Source organism: Anser cygnoides, chromosome 1 (assembly GCF_040182565.1).
Source record: "Anser cygnoides isolate HZ-2024a breed goose chromosome 1, Taihu_goose_T2T_genome, whole genome shotgun sequence".
NCBI lineage: Eukaryota > Metazoa > Chordata > Aves > Anseriformes > Anatidae > Anser > Anser cygnoides.
Window position 1 is genome coordinate 200,564,819 of NC_089873.1, and position 21,690 is coordinate 200,586,508.

Below are 21,690 nucleotides of genomic sequence, written 5' to 3' on the forward strand. Positions count from 1 at the left end.
AACCAATGCACTTGGAAAAAAAGTGCTAGCTAACGGTGCACAAGGAAAGCACTGAGCCTTCAGAAGGAGTAACCTCAGCAGCTAGCAGGGGTGGAACCTCCACCTGTAGGAATAAAACAGTTAGGCAGTGTCACAAACCAATGTTAAATATTGTTCGCTTAGCAAACAACTACTTTTTTTCCCCCTATTCCTTGGCATTAAGTAATGTAGTGGATAGGAAGGATGTAGCTAGAGATTGATCACCCATTCAGCGTCTCACAAATCTTGCTAGGAACATTGCTGTTATCAAAGCCTGCTTTATTTTCATAATGAAAAGAATATGGACAGAGTCACAACAAATTAATTGTAAAGCTTCCTGTTAAAAGTGCCATGAGGCTTTACAAGCAGAATAAAAAAGTGTTTTTGTAAATCCATGGATGGTAATAAATCAGGAGGAAGTACATACACAGTATGAAGAGGATAGTAGTATAGGTGGAGATAAATCTCAGAAGCAATAATGCTGCATATTGCTGTGCCTCACATAGCAACGGCGCAGTCCTACAGGATTATATTTCAGTTCTGCCAGCAGAATTTCTTCTCAGTGGGACTGAAATGTGGAATTTTCCCAAGAAACTACTAAATGAAACAGACATATCTTGAATACCTGGAAAATAAACTTGCTTAAAAAATACAGGGGAAGCCTTAGAGTGGAATAATGGATATGTAATAGTGAGTGAGATAGAATGATCTCTAATGTATGAATAAAGTTCTGTTGGTAAAATCGTTCCTAAAGAAAACTGAAGAGGCATCATTTTTGGTACAAAACAAAGAAAAGCTGTAATAGTGAAGAGCAACACGTAAAATTTATGAGGCTGCCTGACTGTGTCTTCTCTTTCTCTCTGGGCCCACAAATTAAAACAGGGAACTGCAGTGGTGAAAAATGGAAAGGTAGTTCATGTTGTTCATGTTTCTTTGCATATAAATGAGATTTGATGGAAAAAGATTTAAAACACAGTATATTCATGAACCTATCACAAAGAAGGAAGACATACTTTAAATAAAATAGCTCGGCAAGAGCTGTGTCTTCTTGGTTTTAGGCACTTTCTATCTTCATGTGCAGTGAACTAGCTGAAATGCTTTCCCATTTCACAGCGTTTGCTAGCCTGATACTGTGCAGTTTCAGAATAGCTATTTTAGCCTTTTGCTTGTAGCTTCAATGGTGAACATGTTTAGAATGGCTGTTCTTGCTGATAAACACTGAGTAATAGCACTAATTCTGTGTCAGGGCTTGCAATTCAAGAGCTACTTACTCGTACTGCTTCATTTCATCTTGTGCCCAAGATTTGGATCGCCTGGAATAATTAATGAACAGCTTTTGTTTAAAGAAAGCGTTAAATTCCTGTTCTAAATAATACTTGAATGTTATGGATAAATTAGCATTTGATCTCCTCTTCAATTATATGAACACAGAAGTAGTAGATTGCCAGACTGTTTGTATAATTTGGTTACATAACTCCGTTCCTCTCCATTAATTTTGAAATTGTTTTTAGGGCTGAATGCTCGGGTGGTGTGTGTCTATACAGGCTGACATCCATAAAGACTTTACCTTCCGTTTAGCTTTTGCTTCCTTACAGATCTCCATACAAATTTGACTTTAAGCATCTGAGAGTTTAGCCTTTTTGGAGAGCTCTACAGAAAAATGTTTTTGTTTTTTGTAGAAACATATTAAAATAACAGAGATACAGTGTAAAGTGTTCTTCAGTTCCCCGTATACAAATAGCATCTGTATGTGCATATTCACATGCAAACAGGCACGTATATTTACATATATACATCCGGATCTCCAGAATTAGCTGCAAGTTTTTTACACAAGCAAACCTTTCATAATGCAGTATGTTTCTCTTCAGGGCTTAAAGTTGGATAAAATCTCTTTTTCTGTTAAATTTGTCCACCTTATTTTGAAGGTTATGCAAGCAAATGGTTTGGATGAACGTACTAATCTTCTTGTGGAAGAATACTCTACATCTGGTCGCCTGGACAACATCACGCAAGTCATGAGTATCCATACTCAGTACCTGGAGTCTTTCCTCCGCAGCCAGTTCTATATGTTGCGCATGGATGGGCCCCTTCCTTTGCCCTATAGGCACTACATTGCTATAATGGTATGTACCAACAGGCTATGTATTTTCTCCTGTGAACTTGACTTTCTTATTTTGGAAAAAAAAAAAAAAAAAAAGGAAAAAGGAAGACTTAGAAAGAAGAGACCAGTGTGATATTTTGACAGGGTGTGAATTTTTCGGGTTGATTTTTATCAGAATAAAGCATGCCGTGCTATAAGGTTTTCAGTGAGAAGGGAGATGGGCAAAGTGTACATTCCTTGGAGGGATGCACTTCTCACATGCCCATGAGAGTGAGGTTTTACAAAGAGCTGTTAAAACTCTGTCACCTTACTTCTGGGCATTTAACCATCAGCGCACAGCAGCAGGGTGAGATGCAACTGTCTGAAGTCACAACAAATTCCAGGTGGGCGCGTGGAAAACGGTTCTTACCATGAGGATGCTCAGACATTGCAGCGAGGACCAAGAGAGGCTGTGTGATCTCCAAGGATGGACATTTTGTCTGGACAAGGCTCTGAGCAACCCGATCCAAGTCATCCGTACTCTATGATGAGGTTGGAGCAGACGTTCTCTAGAGATGCCTTCCAACCTCAATTAGATTTTGTGATTCAGAGTAATCCACTTAGTCCTAGTGGAGAACCCTCCCTCCAGTGTAGAGCTTTACAATATAAAACATGGCCTTTTGCAACTAAATTTATTTTTGTTTTGTGTTAATATCCTGCTTCCACCTGCAACAAAACCAGATTACATGCTAATGTGCTGACCTTTTCCCTCTGTGTTTAATTATTTTAGGCAGCTGCCAGACATCAGTGTTCCTACCTAATAAATATGCACGTTGATGAGTTTTTGAAGACTGGCGGGATTGCAGAATGGTTGAACGGTTTAGAATACATTCCCCAAAGACTGAAAAATCTGAACGAAATAAACAAACTCCTTGCACACCGACCCTGGCTGATCACAAAAGAGCACATTCAGGTACCTGTTAAATCGTGCCTTGTAATAGCAGTAAATGTCCAATAGTGAGAACTGCTAAGAACTACTCTAGTGTCGGGTTAGGCTTCATTACCTTGAGTTAAAAAATTCAGGGAAGTACTAGAGCATTGAATAAGCCAATAAATTCTTCTTTGTGACAAAGGCATCAAGATTTATTTTTTAGGAATGGCATTGACTATGATAACCCCAATAGAAAAGAGATAATATATTAGGTTTCTCTTTTTTTATCTAGTGAGAGTTTGTGTGCAAGAGGAATACAGTGTTATTGGAGGAAAGGAATTGATCACTTTTAAAAATACATATAGCATTCTTATACAAAAGCTGGGGCCAAAATAAATTTTATATTTACACTTTTTTTATTCTCATTTCAGAAACTTGTCAAGACTGGGGAAAATAATTGGTCTCTTCCTGAACTGGTGCATGCTGTTGTCCTGTTGGCACATTATCATGCCTTGGCAAGTTTTGTATTTGGTAGTGGCATTAATCCAGAGAGAGATCCGGATACATCTAATGGAGTCAGACTTATAGCAGTCAACAACTTCTGTGTCTGTGATCTTGCCAATGACAACAACATAGAAAATGCATCCCTCACAAGTAGCAACTTTGGGGTTAGTGTTGCAAGAAGGTTCTTTTGCTTGCCTCTGTTTTGCATTAGAAAGCTTTCTTCCATTCTTTCCTGTTTGAATTTCAGGGTAGCTTGAAAGTTTTTGTCTACTTTACTGGAATGCTTGGGTCTGGTAACTCTTACATTAGCTACAACAGCTTGCCGTGTAATCCATTTCAAAACCACAGTGAAATGGAGGATGATAGTCAGAGTAATGTGATTTTAATAGCTAATCTCACAACCCATTGAGCAAGACTAAAACTTTGCTTCCAGTTGAAAGCTTAAAGTCCCAGTGTCTGCAGATAGTGTATCACTGACTGGAGCATTGTGTCATCCGTGTTCTTATCGTGTGGAATGAAAGAAGAAATGGGGGAAAAAAAAAACAGAGGTCACAATATTCATTTTGACTTCAAGGCCTTCAATCACAAAACAGGTCAATTTTGAGGCGTTTCCATGTAGATGAGAGGAAATGTCTGAAATAAAATGGCTTTGTTTTTCATGCGGGTGTTCTGGTCTTGAATCAACCAACAGAGGACTTTGATTACTAGCTAATTAACTTAAATGTGGATTTTTTTCTGAAAGCGCCTTTGAAGAAAAGTCCTTGAATTAATACCGATTGCTGAATTAGCCTCATCTCCTTTGATGGAAGATAGGGATTATGAGCAGAGTCACTAGATACATTTGTAAAAATTAGCAGGCAGCTTACAGCGTGAGCATGTGATCCATCAGTTCAATTACTGCATCTGAGGTTTCTGGGTTGCAGGACACGCTAGCTTAAATCACTGGGATGTCTTATTCTGCATTTGTAGCGGGCAAAAGGCTGCTGCAGACTGCGTGCTGCTTGTTAAGCAGTGAATGGTACACAATAAAGCATTTATATCTGTGAGCAGAAGAGCAGAATCAAAAGGAGAAGATGGAAAAGGAAGACCTAACAATTTACCTTATGAAAAATGTGAATGGCAAATAGAGATCACAGAGCCCGAACTTTGATGTATTTCTAGTAAAGAGGCCTGTTTTCTGCACAAAAGCAAGAAAAAAAAAGTCTACACGATGGTTGTTTTGAGTACATGTAATGAAAGTAAATGAAAAGAAAAAGAAAATGCTGATTTTCTGTCTCAGGTTGTGTTCCTGTATTGCAGTGTTGTGCTGTATCTCTTCAGTAAGGTCCTTAGCATTACCAGTGTACTGAATAAAGGTACCTTCAAGTTAAAAATTGTTTTCTGATACACATGGGGCACGTAAATGGATTTTCCCAAGCAGTCTTTGTGGTGGAACGTATGTTTTAAGCGGTTTACACATTCAAACACCACCCCTTTTGCTGTTTATCTTGCTGCAGTAGTGTAGCGTGATAGATGAGAGTAACACCACCTCCCTTCTTCTGACTTTCTGACAGCTGTTTGTCTGTGCTCTCTGTGACAAAACGCATTCTGGCTTGAATTCTTATGTTTGCTGCTATCTTTTTTTTTTGTTTTTTTTTGAGAACGTTCATTGTTGAGCATGAAATCTGAAGATGACACATGTTGTCTATCTTCTAATTTTGCAGAATGTCATGGTGTTTTTGCAGATTGCCGATTCTTTAAGCGAGCTGGAGGCCTTAATGGAGAGGATGAAGAGGCTACAAGAAGATAAAGAGGATGAAGAAGCCTCTCAGGAAGAAATGGACACTCGCTTTGAGAAGGAAAAGAAGGAGAGCCTGCTAGTAATTAGTGGAGGTATTTGTGCTTTTCCAGTTCTGTTTTGTTTGTGCTTTGCAAGAACTAAACACTGACTCCAGTTCAATGACTACAACTCCTTCTGTCCATTTTTTTATTCTGTCTCTTGGCTTAGTAAGGATACAGTAAGAGTGACCTGCTTCATCTCCTTTACATTTCTTGATGGGCAAATACCAACATCCATTTTGTTTCTTGAAATTTAGCTTTTCTGTGTTAAAAAAAAAAAAAAAAAAAAGAAAAAAAAAGCCTGAGAAGCCTGTAGACTTCTTTAAGAAGGTGTGTGTAAATTCCTCTTTCCTTGTGTGCTCTGTATATTCAAATTAATTCATTCATGCCTGGAAAGCACATCAACGAATCGACGACTTGCTGTTTTGAGCGATCATACTGCTGTGCTTTTCCATTACCTGTACTATGTCAGAGATTTCTTAGCATTCAGTTTATTCTTAAGTATTGTTCAAAATTCTGAGCCAAAAGATTCTTTTCCAGTGTTTTTCATACACTCTGAAGGCCTTCATCTCTAACAAACCATGCAATGAAATGTTTCATACAGCCAGCAAGTTGTTTTTTCCAAAGAAATTGTTTCAACCAATATTTTTAATCCAATCAGAATCTCAGATCATCTCCTCATATTAGAGGTTACCTGAAGCTCGTAGTTTTTATCTTCTTAAAAAATGACCCATAAAATGCCACTTATCACATGAACACTGTTCTTTGTGATATTGGGGCATCAATCTGTGTTATTAGTAGCTTCAGAGAAAATCTAGTAAGAAAGTTGAAGCTACACACTATGGGTTAATCAAATCTTGTTATTCAGACCATAAGCCAGACCAAACACGTTTGAAGGTATTAAAGTTTTTGTGCACCAACCCCAAAAGGGAGGAAGAACGTGCTATGAATCAGCGAAGATTGTTTTGTGGATTACTAAGTATTAGTAAAATCTCTGAAAGAAAACCCATCCAGCAACATCATTGTTGGATTTTTTTAAAATTGGCATTGTCCATTTTCAGTCTGCTTTAATTTGGTCAGACAGTCTCAGTGTTGTAGTTAAACCAACGCTCATTGCGGTTCCGTTATCAAATCAGGACTTCCCTGAGTCTGCAACGTCAAGCTTAGAGGCACGAGGTGTTGTTTGGGCCAGGAGGGTTTTGTTGATGTGGTTGCTGATAGCCTTGTTGACTTTCCTCCCTTTTTTTTTTTTCCTTTTGCTGAGTTTGAGCCCAGGAGTCTGTATGCGTTGTGCCTTTACCCCTCCATGAAATCCAGCCATTGCCAGGGGAGAGGAGTGTGTGCGTGCAGGTTTTTCATTCTTCACTGAGGACTCACTGTAGCAGATGCTGTGCAAGCTTCTTCCTACGCAGTTATGTTTTGATTGTTTAATGAGGCAAGGAGGAGATAAAGCACTTCTGCAATTCTTAGATTAACTGACTTTTTAAGGTGCTAACAGTGGACATATGGCAACTGTTCTGTCGATGCATGTGGAAGCAAGCCAGGGTTTTAACATCAGGGTCAAATGCAGTCAGCTATGCAGTAGTCAACTTCTGCGAAGGTAGTTACACAATCGAGCCACCTGTTTATTCAGGAGGGAAAGATTGATTACTGATAGAAAACCTGCGCTTGCTTAGTGACACGTTTTGGAGCTCTTTGAAGATGCTTAGTTACTAGAGCTTCTGGCGAAATTTCAGCCTGATGTTCTGTAGACCTCTTTGCTTTCATGTAATTTTTCGTTGATATTTACAAGCAGAGCGTGGCGTTGCTTTCTTGTTGCTCATATTCTGGGTTACAGAACAGAGCTGGTGTAATTCTGGACACCATACCTGCTCAGCATAACAATCACGTTGTCAAGGGTACGGTTTTTCTATTTCTTATCCTAGCATAATAACTTTTCTAACAAGACTCATCTTGCCTGATTTAGGATATGACTCTGTGATATCTAGCCTTCTTCAGGAGTCAACAGAGAGAGGAGCACACCTCCAGAAATACAGACTATTTTGCAGAAATATCTTAGATGTCTGGTGTAGGCTGACATTTAGTTGGCTTGATGAAAAGGATGGATCCCATACAAGTAGATTGGGATTGATTTTTTTCCTTCCTTCATACCTTTCTTTTCCTTTGCACAATTTTTTTAGTTGTTCTCTAGTCCAGCAGTAGAACGGTAGTTGGAAGTCAGTACTAACTCCTGTGCTTGCCTAAAGCAAAGCGTTTTGCTTTTTTTTTTTTTTTTTTTTTTCCTACAGCATTTGACGATGAAATAGTTTCCACAGATGTCTCCCGCTATATTGAAGATCCTGGGTTTGGGTACAAAGACTTCGCAAGGCGAGGAGAAGACCATCTGCCAACATTCAGAGCTCAGGTAACATCTCTTTAAAGTGCATCACTCAAAGAGTGTATGTATATGTCATTACAGGACAGAGTGTAAAGTAGTTGTAGTGGGACGTGTTTGTTGCATGTGCTTTTCCTTGCTGTGGTCCATTAAATAACTTGCAAGCTTCTATAAATTTACCAGGGAAGAGTCTTTTACTATTCATAAATCTCAAACAAGGGGATATTTAGCTTTCAGTCTCGTTCTAGGAGACTCGTTACCAGGATTAATATTTGAAAACTGTAAAGCACATCAATCAGTATGGAATGAAACTGAAAGAAAAGAAAGAATTTTTTTCTGTCCCTCCAAATGTGAAAAAAAAACCTGTAGGAAGAACACCTTATTCCTGCCATTTTTATCAGGTGTTCTCTGTCCCGTGGTTATCAATAAATAGTTGCATATATGTCTGTGAGAGCAGTTCAGTGAGTCATTCCTATGTACACACCGTATCACTGGACTTTGAATGTCTGGAAAGAAAAGAAATATGATTACTTTTATTTACTTATTATGATTAAATATGATTACTGCAACACTGAAGTTTTTGGTTCTTCATGAATACATACATATTTTAATGCTGTTGAAAGAGTTGTCCTTTTGTTTATACATTGTCTCACACGTTGGCATCTTCATCCATGACCAGAGTCACAAACCTCTTCATAATATGTAACATCAGGGACGCTCTAGGTAATTCTGTTCCAGGTTATAGAGCAGATTAGTCAGCAGTTAAAGATAAATTGTAAATAATGGAGTAAATCTTAAACCAAAAGTGAGAACTTCAAGTAAAATACATTAGGTTCAGGAAAACTCGATGGTCAGAGGACGTATCTAAGGCTGAAAAATGAAGAATCTGTGATCACTTTCAGGAAATGTATTTATCTATATAGCAGCCGTTGCTGATCTGGATAATTTACTCTGTGGTCTTTATATGAGCCTGAGGTAGGTAGATATTGCCAAAAAGAGAAAGGCAGAGTCAGAGCCTGTAAATCAATGCTGCTTAACTACTTTAGGAGCAGCAGGCTCCCATGGAAAAAAGCTCAGCAGAAGTTGAAATTGGAACTAAAATGTCTCTGCTCTTAAATAAACAGAACAGCTTCTGGCCTCCATTCAGAGGAGTCACCTTAGTGATTTAACTTTATTAGTATGTCCTACTCTCGACCAGTGAGATGTGTATACCCCCAGCCTCCCAGATGCTCTGCTATTAATGTTGCTTAAATTGAAGTAGCATCCCAAAACTCTGCAATAAATTCAATCCTTAGTCTGTTGAAGCAAGACTATCGTTTGTCTCTGCGCGTTTAAATTCAGCAATAGGAAAAGGTATTTCACGCACAACAGAATGTCTTTCAACTTTTTGGTTTTCCTTTTCCATGGTCGGTATGAATCAACTATGTTGTTAGCAAACACTGCTTTCCCCATCCTGGGGCTTCTGTTTTCAGGGGCTTTTATGATGCCCCCTGAGTGTCCTGCACACCTTTGCAGGGCTGGTAGATCCGGCGTATCTCACAAGCTTTTTATGGTAGTTTGGACCAGCAGCTGAGAGCCAGATGTGATGTTGTGGGGCATTTCAGATGTCACTCAATTCCTCTTTTAAGCAGCTGAATGTTGTCCTTGATAATATTCCCCACAATCCTAAGCAATTGGGTTCAGTCCAACAGATGAGCTCTGTAACACGTGGGTAAGAGCCTTGGCCCACGGGTACTTCTTGAAAACAGTCTTACGCAGAAAAAGACATGGAGATCATAGAATCACAGAATGGTTTGGGTTGGAAGAGACCATAAAGCCCACCCAGTTCCACCCCCCTGCCATGGGCAGGGACACCTCCCACCAGCCCAGGTTGCCCAAAGCCCCATCCAGCCTGGCCTTGAGCACCTCCAGGGATGGGGCATCCACAAAAAAAAGCAGGCAAACATGAGATGATGCCCTTGGTTGTAACGAGGGTATGTGGCTGAGGGATTGAACACTTGCCAAGGATGTGGGCAAACTAACACGTTTTGTGTAACTGCAGCGTGGAGAGTGCTTGTGTGCTGCTCTGAAGCAGGGTCATTCTCCTCTGCTGTTGATGCCATGCCACCGCTTTGCAAAGATTTCCCATTCCTGATGTGAGCAGGTGTGTTTTTTCCTTTGCAGTCCAGGTGCTTGTTTAAAACCAAAGCATCCTGGATTTTATTACTTTGTTCAAGGACTTTTCAGCACTTTACCAAATGTCCGTCCTGGGTGAAAGCACATATTCCACCTCTTCTTAAAGTGAAGCATCAAAGCCTCCAAGAGGAATACATCTGGAAACTTACAAGCCCATCCCACTCAGAATGACACCGGTCAAATCAGCAGAGCAAAAAGTGGAAAATTGCCTCAACACTTCAGAATAAGCTTGTTTTTTTTTTTCTCATGTAGGCTAGTGATGTGTTGTTGCGATGTGACATTCACTGCCAGGAAACCTGGGGGAATGGAGAAGGTGATATAAATGAAGGATTCAAAATACAAATTCTTTGAGGAGAGCAAAGTTACAACTAGTATACAACAAAAACTATTGAGCTATAGAGAGGATCGAGTAGGAACTTCACTTCACTTGTGTATTTATATGTTTCTTTCCTCTCCTGCAGGACTATACTTGGGAAAATCATGGCTTTTCCCTTGTAAACAGGCTTTATTCTGATATTGGGCATCTCCTTGATGAGAAGTTTCGGATGGTGTATAACCTCACGTATAACACTATGGCAACACATGAAGATGTTGATACAACTACTCTTAGAAGAGCTTTATTTAACTATGTCCACTGTATGTACGGAATCAGGTATGGGAGAAAACCCCCTGGCTAAGGAGTGCATTTAAAACTGTGGAAACACCAAATGAAAAATTAACTAATTAACTATGTGAGAAGTTAGACTTAGACTTAGACTCCAATTTAAACATGGAGGTAGTAGCTCAGTTTGAACGTTAGAGTGGTGGGTTTTTTGCTGTTACATCAGTACAGCTTTCACTTCCAGTGAAGAAAATGAGTATGAATCAGGATGGAAGTTGTTACAGAAATGTCTTCCCTGAAGCAAGTCTGTGTTCAGGAAAAAATAGGATCCCAGTACTAAGCCTTTCCTCTGTTAGCAGGTTTTATTCCAGCTTATATAACAAATGCTTAAGAAATTAATGCTACAAAAGACCGTGCTTTTAAAAACTTATATCCAACAGAGTGATTGCCTGTATTCTTTAGGTATGATGACTATGATTATGGAGAAGTTAATCAGCTACTTGAACGCAGCCTGAAGGTTTACATAAAGACAGTGACCTGCTACCCGGAGAGAACTACCAAGCGCATGTACGATAGTTACTGGCGTCAGTTCAAGCACTCGGAGAAGGTATGTGTTTCATAGCCAGACTGGCTTCACAGAGACCCATGCGTGGTTTAAAAATGAAAAAATTTAGACTCCTAAAAATGGCTGTATCTGTCACATTGCTTTTAACGAGAGAACAAGCGAGGTTAATTTAATTCATTAAATATCAATCTTACAAAAATACTTCTTAGTGTACTGGAAATACCGATTCTTCTCTTTTTTATTTTGAGTGACTTCTCTGTAAAATTGAACTGATAGCTGTAATAGAAAAGTGGATAAACTTGGGAATACAGAAGCAGTTAACCATGCCGATACTTTGGATGTGTGGATCAAAAAAGAGCTTATTCCATACAAATACAATCTTCGTGGTGTTTTTCATCAATAAAAATGTCAGCGTGTCTTCAGATATCTAAATTAAATGCTTCCTGACAAGGGTTTGGTGTTCATGTGCCTGCTAGCCTGTCTGGCATATGAACTGTTCCTTGTTCTGTGCTCCTGCGTGGTGATCACAGGTGGTAGTAAACAAGACAAAATATAATTCATGAAGAATGAGTACCATTAGGATACAGAAGTGGTTTTGTTGGGACTTCTGGGATGGAAGATTTCTTAAAGCAGGTGAGGGTAGTTCCTTGCAGTCCTACAACGTTGTCTGGTGTTGGACAGGTTTCCCGAAAGGAACAGGAGCCTTGCAGCAGGGTACAGGGAGAAATTACATGATTTCATGCCACATTACTAAAGGTTACAAATGTTAGCATAAATGAATAAATGATGTTGCATTCCAAGGTAAATTAAATGTCTGATTTAATTTTAACAGGTTCACGTAAATCTACTTCTAATGGAAGCTCGTATGCAAGCAGAACTTCTGTATGCCCTTCGTGCCATAACTCGTCACTTAACCTGAAGCAGTCACTGGGAGGGAGTAAAGGAATTTTTACCGAGTATGTAAAGACCTTTTGAAATAGATACACACCAGAAGCTGTTTGTGATGTAGCATCAGGTTATTCAAATTCTCTAGTGTCAAAGTTTAGCCGTGTTTCTTGACGGCTGTAATGTGCAATGACGTGTTTTATTTTCTTGATGCTTAACATTACTAATGATAACGAAAGTAACACTGAGGAGCACTACTCTGCATTGTTTCCGGTTGGATTTCTGCACAGTGGTCAGAATCCTAAAACTCTTTTTATTATATTCGATTCTAGCGCTTTGTTCTTTAAGCACCGGAGTGAAGTGCTTAGAGACTTCTTTTCCAAGCAATCATTTTTCAGATTAGTGGAGTCCACCAGAAGATCGGTTCTGCCTGTTCCGAGAACGTACCACCTTGTCATAACTCTGACAGAGACGCACACGCTGTGTTGCATTGAATTGCCCACTGGATTCTTCTGTGTCTCCTGGAGACTGCTTGCCAGTCACTGTCTTACTACAGCAATTGAAGGTGATGTGAAATGTGGATGCAAACGTTGACCACACTTTAATGTGAAATTAATCGTGACAAATTCTACAGCATGCTACTGAAGTGCAAAATTCATCTGCTTTATCATGCCTCTTCCCAAGAGAAGAGCCCTCACAATTTGCCATTTCAGCTACACTTACCGTGTCTCAATCATGCATAATCTTGTTCTACCGACAGTCACCCTCAGTTGTCTTTACAATATCCATGCTCATCCCATGTTGCAATTTGTTTAGTTGGCACCTATAAAGTTGATACACAGGCTGACCAAAAATAGGGTTGTGGGTTTTTTGCACTCTCTTCTTTCTCGATGTTTTAAGTAAGGAAAGTAAAGGAAGGCTAGCATATCTGTTCTTTCATATTGGATGTGTAGAAATTTATTTCCCATAACTTCTTCATAGCATGAAGTCTTAATATTCAAAGTTTAAAAGTTTCTATGCATTAGTGTGGGTGAACAAAAGAAAAGTGCAATATTTAAAAAGAAAGCAAGCTTTTTTCCCTATCGTGTCACTGCTAAAGTGTCCTTTTTATATAGCCATAAAGAAATTTTGAAACCAAATTTCTTTATTGTCTAAGGCCTAGCAGTTTTGTTTTAGTTTTTATGGCTTAAGACAACCTGATACTGAGATGCCAAAGCATCCCCAAAACAAAGCATTCTTGGACAACTGGTAATATTGGGGAAGGGAAGAAATAAGCTGCCAAAAATGTCACACTTTTGTGCTGTTTTCTGTTGCTTTTGACTAATTTTAAGAGCACAAAATGTTGATATTTATAGCTTTATTTTGTATTGCATTTAATGAACCAGTGAAGTGCCTAAAGAGATGCTTAAGCTTACCCAGTAGGATGCAAGTTGTCACTGCTTAAACTTTTGTCTGTTGGTTTGGACCTTTCATAGTACTTTGAGGAGGGTGACCTTTGTTTCTGTTGCATATGTGCAAAACTAACTGGATAGGTTTATTTTTAATATTCCATTGGATTGTAGAAGATAATACAAGATTTTTTTCCATCGATGATTTCAGAATAGTTTTTGGAAAATGGTAATATTACCAGTCATACTTTAACACTTTCCATTGACAAAATCATGGACCACTATGCTTTAAAGTTAGTTTTCTTGCCTTTTCCTGATACTTTGCTGTGACTTCGCATGTTGGATTTTTCGCTTAATCTGTCTGTTCCAGATTGGAAAGCTAAATGATTGTACACTTCTCTGCACTTTCAGACTGCAGATTCTGCATGTGAAAAACCTTTGAGGAAAAATCAGTAATTTTTTTTTTTAATTTAATGTAATGTTGGCTACTTGGAAAAGTACCCTCTAGACAGCATCAGACTGTCTTCTAGAGAGAGCACTGGGTAAAACATCAGATTTATTTATCTTGAATAGCTAACTGCAAAGATTTCTCAGAAGTGTTGAGACACTGATACGTATGAACTTAGATTAACTTTCTAAGTTGCTATAGTTCTTTTTCCTCCCTGTTGTAAATGTAGTGGCCATACGGATTGGCTTTTGTGCATAAAACAGTTCTGCTGAGAGGACTTTTCATGCAATACTTTTGCTTTTTTTTGAGTGGTGGGAACCGTACAGTACTACTTTAAATTCCTTTGCTTTGAGAATTCAAGTAGTTCTCAAGAAGCACAGTTGAGCTCTGGAAAGGGGGTGAGACTAGATTTGGGTAACTAATAGGACCGCTTAGTTTCCCTTCAGAAATGCAAAGACTCTTAGAGTAGGTTGAGTTTTATGTTTGGAAACATGAGTGCCTTTACTTCTTTCCTTATGAAATATACTTGCCAGCTCGAATGCCTTCAGAGCAAAGTACATGAGCAGATTTGAAATATAGAAACCATAAATGGATTGCTTCATAAAATTTGTAGTAAATCAGTAATAGTTTTTTTTAAAGGTGCCATATCAAGTCACATATGGCCTGCAAGACATTCCACCGTAGGAAATGTCATTGTGCAAGTAGTTTGCTATTACTTTTTTTTTCCTTTAATATTAAATGCAAACTTGAAACTTTTGGAGATATTTTCCATGTGGCATTTTTTTTTCAAAGTATTGCATTTACAGTGTAACAATTTATAGCCTAGTTTTTATACTCAAATTTATGATTTTTACTAGATGTTTGTTCAGAATAGGTCTTTAAAGTCATACAGCTATACCATATGCTTTATGCACGCTTTAGGCTCACACTGTGCCAAATGGTAATGTGCAAGTGTTCTTGGAATTTTTACATTCTTAAAGCACTCATGAATGTGAATCTTCACACTTTGATCATTCATTTTATCCTGAAGAGTACCGTAATCATTGGAAGCGTAGATACTCTCCCTCTGTTTTCCTTTATTGGAACTGATATTTACCAGCATCAATGTTAGTCCACAAAATGTGGCTGTGACCAACACACAAACAAAGTGTGCAGTCTCCTGTCTACTGACGAGAAAGCTTGTTAGGTACAAATGAACTAGCCAGCACAGGAAATGCTGTAAGTAGGGAACAGAGCTTTGAGCAGGGACAGCTTCTTATCACTGCAGAATCACTCTAAAATGTGTGTTCTGGTAGTGCACGTTCTCGCTGTGTGGAAATCGCTCCATTTTTTTGGTAATGAAGAGAAGTGAAAAAGATACCAGTTGGAGAAAGCATTTGCATTTCCCAGAATACTCCGCCTGCAGCTGATAATCACAGGAGTGTCATCACGTTGGAACAGAAACCATTTTAAACTAAGGTAGAATTTGTACGCTTAGCTACTAAAACTAGCGTTGAGGTACCCTATGAGAATTTGGGTAAGCTGCAGATGGGTTTGTATTTAAGTGTTCATAAGACTGAACTGAAACATACATACTTGGTCCCAAAAACTTGATTAAAATGAAAAGGGTGTACTTTCAGCTTTAAGAACTAGCAAATTGCCACATCAGCTCTTCCTATGCATTAAAGAAATCTTAAAGCACAGGAAAATCCATGATTATAAACAATTAGAAACCTGGTAGGCCTCTGTATAAATTTAGAACAGATTAGAACAGAACAAAAAGGAAAACATTTTGCTTCTCTCTTACTTGAGTGCAGAAGGTCAAAGCACCAGATTCTTCAGTAGTATTTTTGTTCGTAGCAATGCTGATAGATGCTTTTGTGGGATTTGGGAAAAGCAGTTAGTTGCCTGAATTTCAATGGGAATTTAAGCAGCTAGGCATTCAGCAAAACCCTACAAGGTGCCCACTTGCATTTTTGAGTCAGATTTTTAAAGATACTTAATCACCTAAATTCAATAGAATAAAAGCAGTTTCCATAGAGATTAAAGGAATAATATGTAGCAGATCCATGTGATTTGCAGCGGTTGTTAATGAAATGGGTTGTTTGGGGGACTTAATATAGACTCAGAGAAATCTTTTCAAAAGAGGTTAAACTGTAAGCCGCTGCTCTTGCAGAACAGGTTCTCGATGTTTCTCATGCATGTGTGTTTTCCATGCACATTGACATGCATTTCAGGCTCCTATTCCAGAGTTCGGGCTCCCTTTTAGAAGAGCTGGATTATTTAACCTCTGCTGGCAGAAAAGATTTATCGGGATTAGCAAGTGGATAGCTTGTGCCAGGACGAAAGTTTTGGCCAGATGGATATATTCCGAATCTTCTTGATTAAAACTGATTTTTTTTTCAGATATTTTCCTTAGGCGTTCAGATCCTTGTCCTGTAAATAAGAGGTGATGTTGCACAAAAACGGGGTGGGGGATTCATAGTAAATGAACTTTCCCAGAGCTGCTCTGAATATAAAGCTGCTAGAATTGGCTTGCCATTAACTATCATTCCAAGAGCTGGACAAAAATGTCAGTTTTCCCCATCTGAACTTCAGATTTATTCTCCCTAATGTCCCCGGCACGTGTGATTGTCTAAAGAGATGCACCCACCAGCTTTTTCACATTGGGAAGTTATAAATGAAGCTTTTTATCTCCAATCGAGAACGAATTTGACATTTCATACCTGCTGCATGGTTCATGGGTGTGGGACATGAAAGGAGCAAAGCAGCACGAGGAAACTTCAGGGGCATCTTGACCAGTGTTAATTTTTCTCTTAGAGCAAGTTTTCTTGCCACGCAGTCATGCGGCTGCTCTCTAAACACACATCAGGCCTCTCTTGCGGACATTTAACCCTTCTGCTGCTCGCTAGGGGCCAAAACTGTCGTTGTCCAGCCCGCCACCCCACATCACGCACTGCCTGTCGTCCCAGCTCACAACCCTAGCAGTCTTGCAGAGGCAGCCTCTTCACCGTAACCTCCTGAAACAGTGTTAAGTTCCTAGATTACCATTCGTTACTGAGCTCAGAGAATCTTTCTCCTGTTCAGAAACACTTAATTCCAGTATTGGGTTATTTCTGGGCAGGAAAATGCTAAATCTGGTGTAAAGTATGACACTTAGTACTTGCTTAAAACATTTAAGTAGCGATTGCTAGTAGCGTGTCATGTTCCATCGCTGGAATTACAGTAATAATCCAGTGGATCCACTAACAAAATGCTTTCTTTGGCAACACTCCCCTTGCTTGAGCCTTTTAGCTGTGCAGGCTTCTTACAGGGAATTTGTAGTGGGGAATTTCGAGACCCTCATGTGCAGAGTGGGTGGGAGAAGGGCAGGAGCCCACAGGGTCATTTTTTTTGGGGCTGCTCCTCGGGTTCCCTGTAGTCAGACAGCCTTCCGAACAAATGGGTTTGGTTTTTCATGTATTCAAGGGATAAATCCAAAGGCAGACTTGGTGGTTGCTTGAGACGTAGACACGTTTGGGTGTTCAGCAGAGCTCGTGGAAAGCGGGGATCTGAATTCTGCCCTTGTTCTCGGCCATAGTCAGAGCCAGTATTTAAGGCGCCGATGAATATACTGAAAGTGGGCGGCAGCTTGTGCTGTACGCAGCAGAAGACAACGGGCTTTCTCGGGGGGACGCAACCAGCGTAGGGGGGAGTTGGCATTTTGGCCAGTTGGAGAAGCTGCACTGTTGTGTCCCAAAGGTCCTCGTGCACGTCTGTGTGTAGGGGAGGCGGTAGGGAACACCTGCACCCAAGATTTCCTCAAAGATGAAACCCCGAGCTGCTCTGGAAAGCTTCCCTTTTCTTACTGCGGGGACGGAGGAGGGGAAGGGGGCCTTCCCCTTGCAGCTGCATAAAGCATGCTGCCGTTGAAGCACGTTGTCTCCTCCACCAGCTCTTTGAAGGGGATTTTCAGGCAGAAGGGGTGAATTCCCAGCTGTCCCAGCCGAGGGGCCGGGGGGACAGTGCCAGCAGACACACGCCACCGAAAGCGTGTTCCTCATTTGCCACTCCATGCTCATGTTGTGCCGCCAGATGCAAACCAGCCTTCCTTTTCGCTTCCCTCCCCGTCCACCTGCGAGGCGAGCGGCGGCCCCGCCAGCACCCGAGGCAAAGAAATGTTCCTGTAGGGAAACAAAAATAATTAGGCTACAGCCCTTGGACTCTGCAGCCACCAATATTTCACGACTATTGACCGGAACTGGATATAAACGGTAGCTTAAAAAAAAAAAAATAGGAATTTTGTAAACTTGAAATCTCTCAGTTTTACCCTTTTGCTGGAAAGCTACGTAATGAATGTATACGCTTCATCTTTCTGACATAACTGAAAATCAGACTGCCAACTTCTTGTTTTGTATTAGCCTTTTTTTTTAAAAAAAAAAAAAAAAAGAAAAAAGTTTGTGAGCAATATATGTAGCATGCTGTGAACGTCTGTTTTGATCTTTATAGTTACTCTTTAATTCATCAGTATTAACACCAGTTCTTTTTTGTGTTTCCCTTGGTACTTTGTATGCAGTGTAATCAGAAGCTGTGATGGGCTTTGCGGTCCCGTGCTTTGTTACTGTAACTCCTTGATTTCTATGAAGCACCTGACTGTGGGCCACCGTGGGCAGGCAGTGCGGCCGTACACGACTGCCACTTTTCAATCTCTTGTACTATGTATAGTTTTAAGTAGAATAAGCTTTTTAACAGAATATTGATGCAGTTTATGATTCACACAGGCTGCAAGCGTCTGGTGAGTGAGAGTCTTTGTATTTATAGTTGTTGGGTTTTCTGTTTTTGGTTTTGGTTTTTTTTTCCGTTTTTTTGGTTTTGTTTTTAATTCACAAAGTAGCAAACTTGATAAACATAGCCACTTTAAACCGCTCTCGCTAAACAGACCCTGCTGTAGATAAAATACCACTGTAGGTACGGGGAGGAGGGCTGGCAGCGCGGGCAGCCCTGACATGTCCGCCGTCCGCCTCCAGCGCTGCCCGGGCCCTGGTGCGAAGCGTTGCGACCTCCTCGCCTCCGTGCGTGTGTGCTGCCCTCTGACACGCACACACACGGGTGCACACGCAGAAACACCAGCTTCACCCGAGCCTTGCTGGCGAGGAGAGACAGGCAGACAGGCCACCCAGCACTTGGATGGTGGGCACAGTGCGTCTGCGGCCCGTGGCTTCCAGGCCTCCCTCACGTACCCAGATTAGCCTGATTTGACGTCCACAAAGCCTGGCTCGTTAGGGGTAGGAGTTCGTGGCTTCTCCAAAGACAGTCGTGGGTCTGAGCCTCCTGTCGGGACGTGCCCACCGCCCCAGGATTGCAGCTCTCGCCCTCTGGAGAGGGAATAAATCGGCCCAGTGTGGCTCGGCCACTGCCACCTTTGTCCCGTGGCGGCTGCAGGAGCATTTCGGGACGGAGGAGGAAAGGCAGAGCTTTGATCCTGCTGCTCCCTCCCGCGTGTCCCCGCAGCTCTGCTCGCTGCCAGGCGAGGGTGGCACAGGGACACGTCACCCGCGCTGTCCCTTGGGCCACCGCCTGCCCTCAGCCGCGGGGACAGCTCGCAGGGTCCGTGCTTTCGCGGGAGGTTTGCCTGCAGCAAGGCAGCTGCTAGGAGTTAACTGTGGGTGTCCACAGCAGCTTTCACCATTTGTTTTTTTTTTTCTGTTGATGGCTGATTGGTATTTTTTTTCTTTTTTTTTTCTTTTTTTTTTTTTTTTGCAGAGAACAGACTGACCTAGTGGGATGGATCTCTTTATTTTGTGTGTGACTTTTTTTTTTTTCTAGTTTTTAAGTTACCCGACTTGAATTTATCTGAACAGATGCAGAAGGAACTTTTTTTTTTGTGAGTTAAGAGACAAAAACGCATTTTTAAACAAAGGAATCGTGTATTAACATTTTAACAGCAATTCATAAATCTGCACTTTTTATGAGGTTTTGAAAAATCTATTTATAGGTACGGAACAATGGGGTTTGTTTAAAACTGTATCGCATTTATACTTGCTGAAATTACTTTCATTGTTATCAGTAGGAATTTCATTGGTTAAATAAAACTGATAAAACATGGCTCTTGTTCAGTCCGTTATTTACCACGTGCAGCAGAGCACGCTGTGTTTTGGGAAGAGCTCCGGTCCTGGAAGTGTCCGTCTCATCCATGCACTTGTGCTGGTCTTTAGTCCAGGTCTGTATTGCGAACACAGGTCCTGAAGAATCTACAGCGTTTGCTGAAGGTGATGTCTTTTCAATACGTAGTTGTCAGTGATCAGGACTGGGGCGATGGACTTTGTGACCAGACGGACATCACGATCTGATGGATGTCATGGTGTGTCCCAGAAAGGTGCCAACCTGCTCTTCCTGCCGTAAGCCCGGGGATTGTGGTGCAGGGGAGCTTGTTAAATGGGGTAGATTTGGGTCTTTCTGGACTTCTCAATCTTTGTTCCTTAACACTGATCGCTGGAGAAAACGTAATTTCAAACACAACACCCTGATTTTGCTTTTTCTGGAAGTAAAGGGTGCAGGCAGTGGGTGCACCGGGAGCTGCCCCCTCCCTTTTCTAGGGAGCCCTGGGCAAGCCCAGAGCAGAAGTCCACAAAACCATGAAGGAAATGCAAAGGAGGAAAATCATGTGGGTGCTGAGGGTGATAGCAATGCAAAGCTTACATTGCAGCCGAATTACACCACTATTTCACCCTCCCTTTGTCCTAAAGATAAACCTGGTTAATACAAGCTGTGGAGCGTTTTTGGTGTCTCTTTTGTGTATCACTGTTGGTGTACCTTCTGTTCCAGCCGTGGGAAACTCAGCTGGGCTGTCCTCACCTCACTGTGCCCAGGGATCTTCTTCATTTCCATTACTAACCCCTTCACTGGAACACCCCCTCCCAAATAAATAAATAAATAATAATAATAATAATGATATTTCCAGCTCTGTTAGAAGTAGTATGTGACAGGTGGAGGCCCAGTGCCAGGACAGGAGGCAGTGGGCACAACCAGGCACCCAGGAGGCTCCCTCTGAGCACCAGGCAGCACTTCTGTGCTGGGCGTGTGGCAGAGCCCTGGCACAGGTTGTACAGAGAGTTTGTGGGGTCTCCTCCATGGAGGTCTTCAAAACCTCCTGGACACGGCGCTGGGCGTTGAGCCACAGAGTAAAGAAGCATCTCATGGTGTTCAGAGGAAACCTCTGCTCCATTTTGTGCCCATTGCCTCTTGTCCTGGCACTGGGCACCACTGACAAGGGCCTGACTCCATCCCCTGTGCACCCTCCTTCAGGTGTTTACAGACACTGATGAGATCCCCCTGAGCCTCCTCTTCTCCAGGCTGAGCAGCCCCAGATTTCTCTCAGCCTCTCCTCACAGCAGAGGTGCTCCAGGCCCTTCATCATCTCGGTGGCCCTCTGCTGGACACTCACCAGTATGTCCAGGCCTCTCTTGTACTGGGAAGGCCAGAACTGGACACAGGACTCGAGATGAGGCCTCGCCGATGCTGTGCGGAGGGGAAGGATCACCTCTCCTGCCCTGCTGGCAATTTGCAGTCAGGTCACATCTGTAAGATTGGGTGGGCTCAAGCTCATCTTTTACTGGGGTCTCCTAGGTCTCTTCCCAGCACCGCCTTGGGTTCTTCGCTCTGAGGCACTGGGAGGAACTGGTGACCAGCCCCGGACCCTTTGTAGGGCAGCTAATGGACTGAAGTGCAGCCACCAGCCCATGACTTCAATACTGCAACCCAAAGCAGCCCAACCGGTAGGCCAAGTGTGAGCACACACGTGTATTTATTCCCCCCCAGTAGCTTTTAATTTGATCGTGGCCCAGCAACCTGGTGAGATGCTTGGAGAGCAGAGCGGAGGCCCTACAGATGCAAGACAGGATTGGAGTTGTTATAAATGGCCTCATCCATCACCCTAACTAGCTCG

The 21,690-nt window shown here is 41.4% G+C and overlaps 1 protein-coding gene across 5 annotated transcripts in view; it reads left to right on the forward strand.

Moving 5' to 3' along the window:
* Positions 1-19,850, forward strand: part of SESN3 (sestrin 3) — a 45,503-nt gene extending 25,653 nt beyond the window's left edge. For 2 of the 5 annotated variants that reach the window (XM_066989860.1, XM_013178083.3), the window contains exons 3-10: positions 1,944-2,141; positions 2,889-3,071; positions 3,461-3,697; positions 5,237-5,405; positions 7,640-7,755; positions 10,362-10,552; positions 10,964-11,108; positions 11,899-19,850. In XM_066989860.1, coding sequence (XP_066845961.1) covers positions 1,944-2,141; positions 2,889-3,071; positions 3,461-3,697; positions 5,237-5,405; positions 7,640-7,755; positions 10,362-10,552; positions 10,964-11,108; positions 11,899-11,985 — 1,326 coding nt within the window. In that variant the 3' untranslated portion in view covers positions 11,986-19,850. The remainder of the gene's footprint in view (positions 1-1,943; positions 2,142-2,888; positions 3,072-3,460; positions 3,698-5,236; positions 5,406-7,639; positions 7,756-10,361; positions 10,553-10,963; positions 11,109-11,898) is intronic. The other 3 variants (XM_066989861.1, XM_066989862.1, XM_066989863.1) reach the window with 3 other exon arrangements.
* The last annotated feature ends 1,840 nt before the right edge of the window (positions 19,851-21,690 follow it).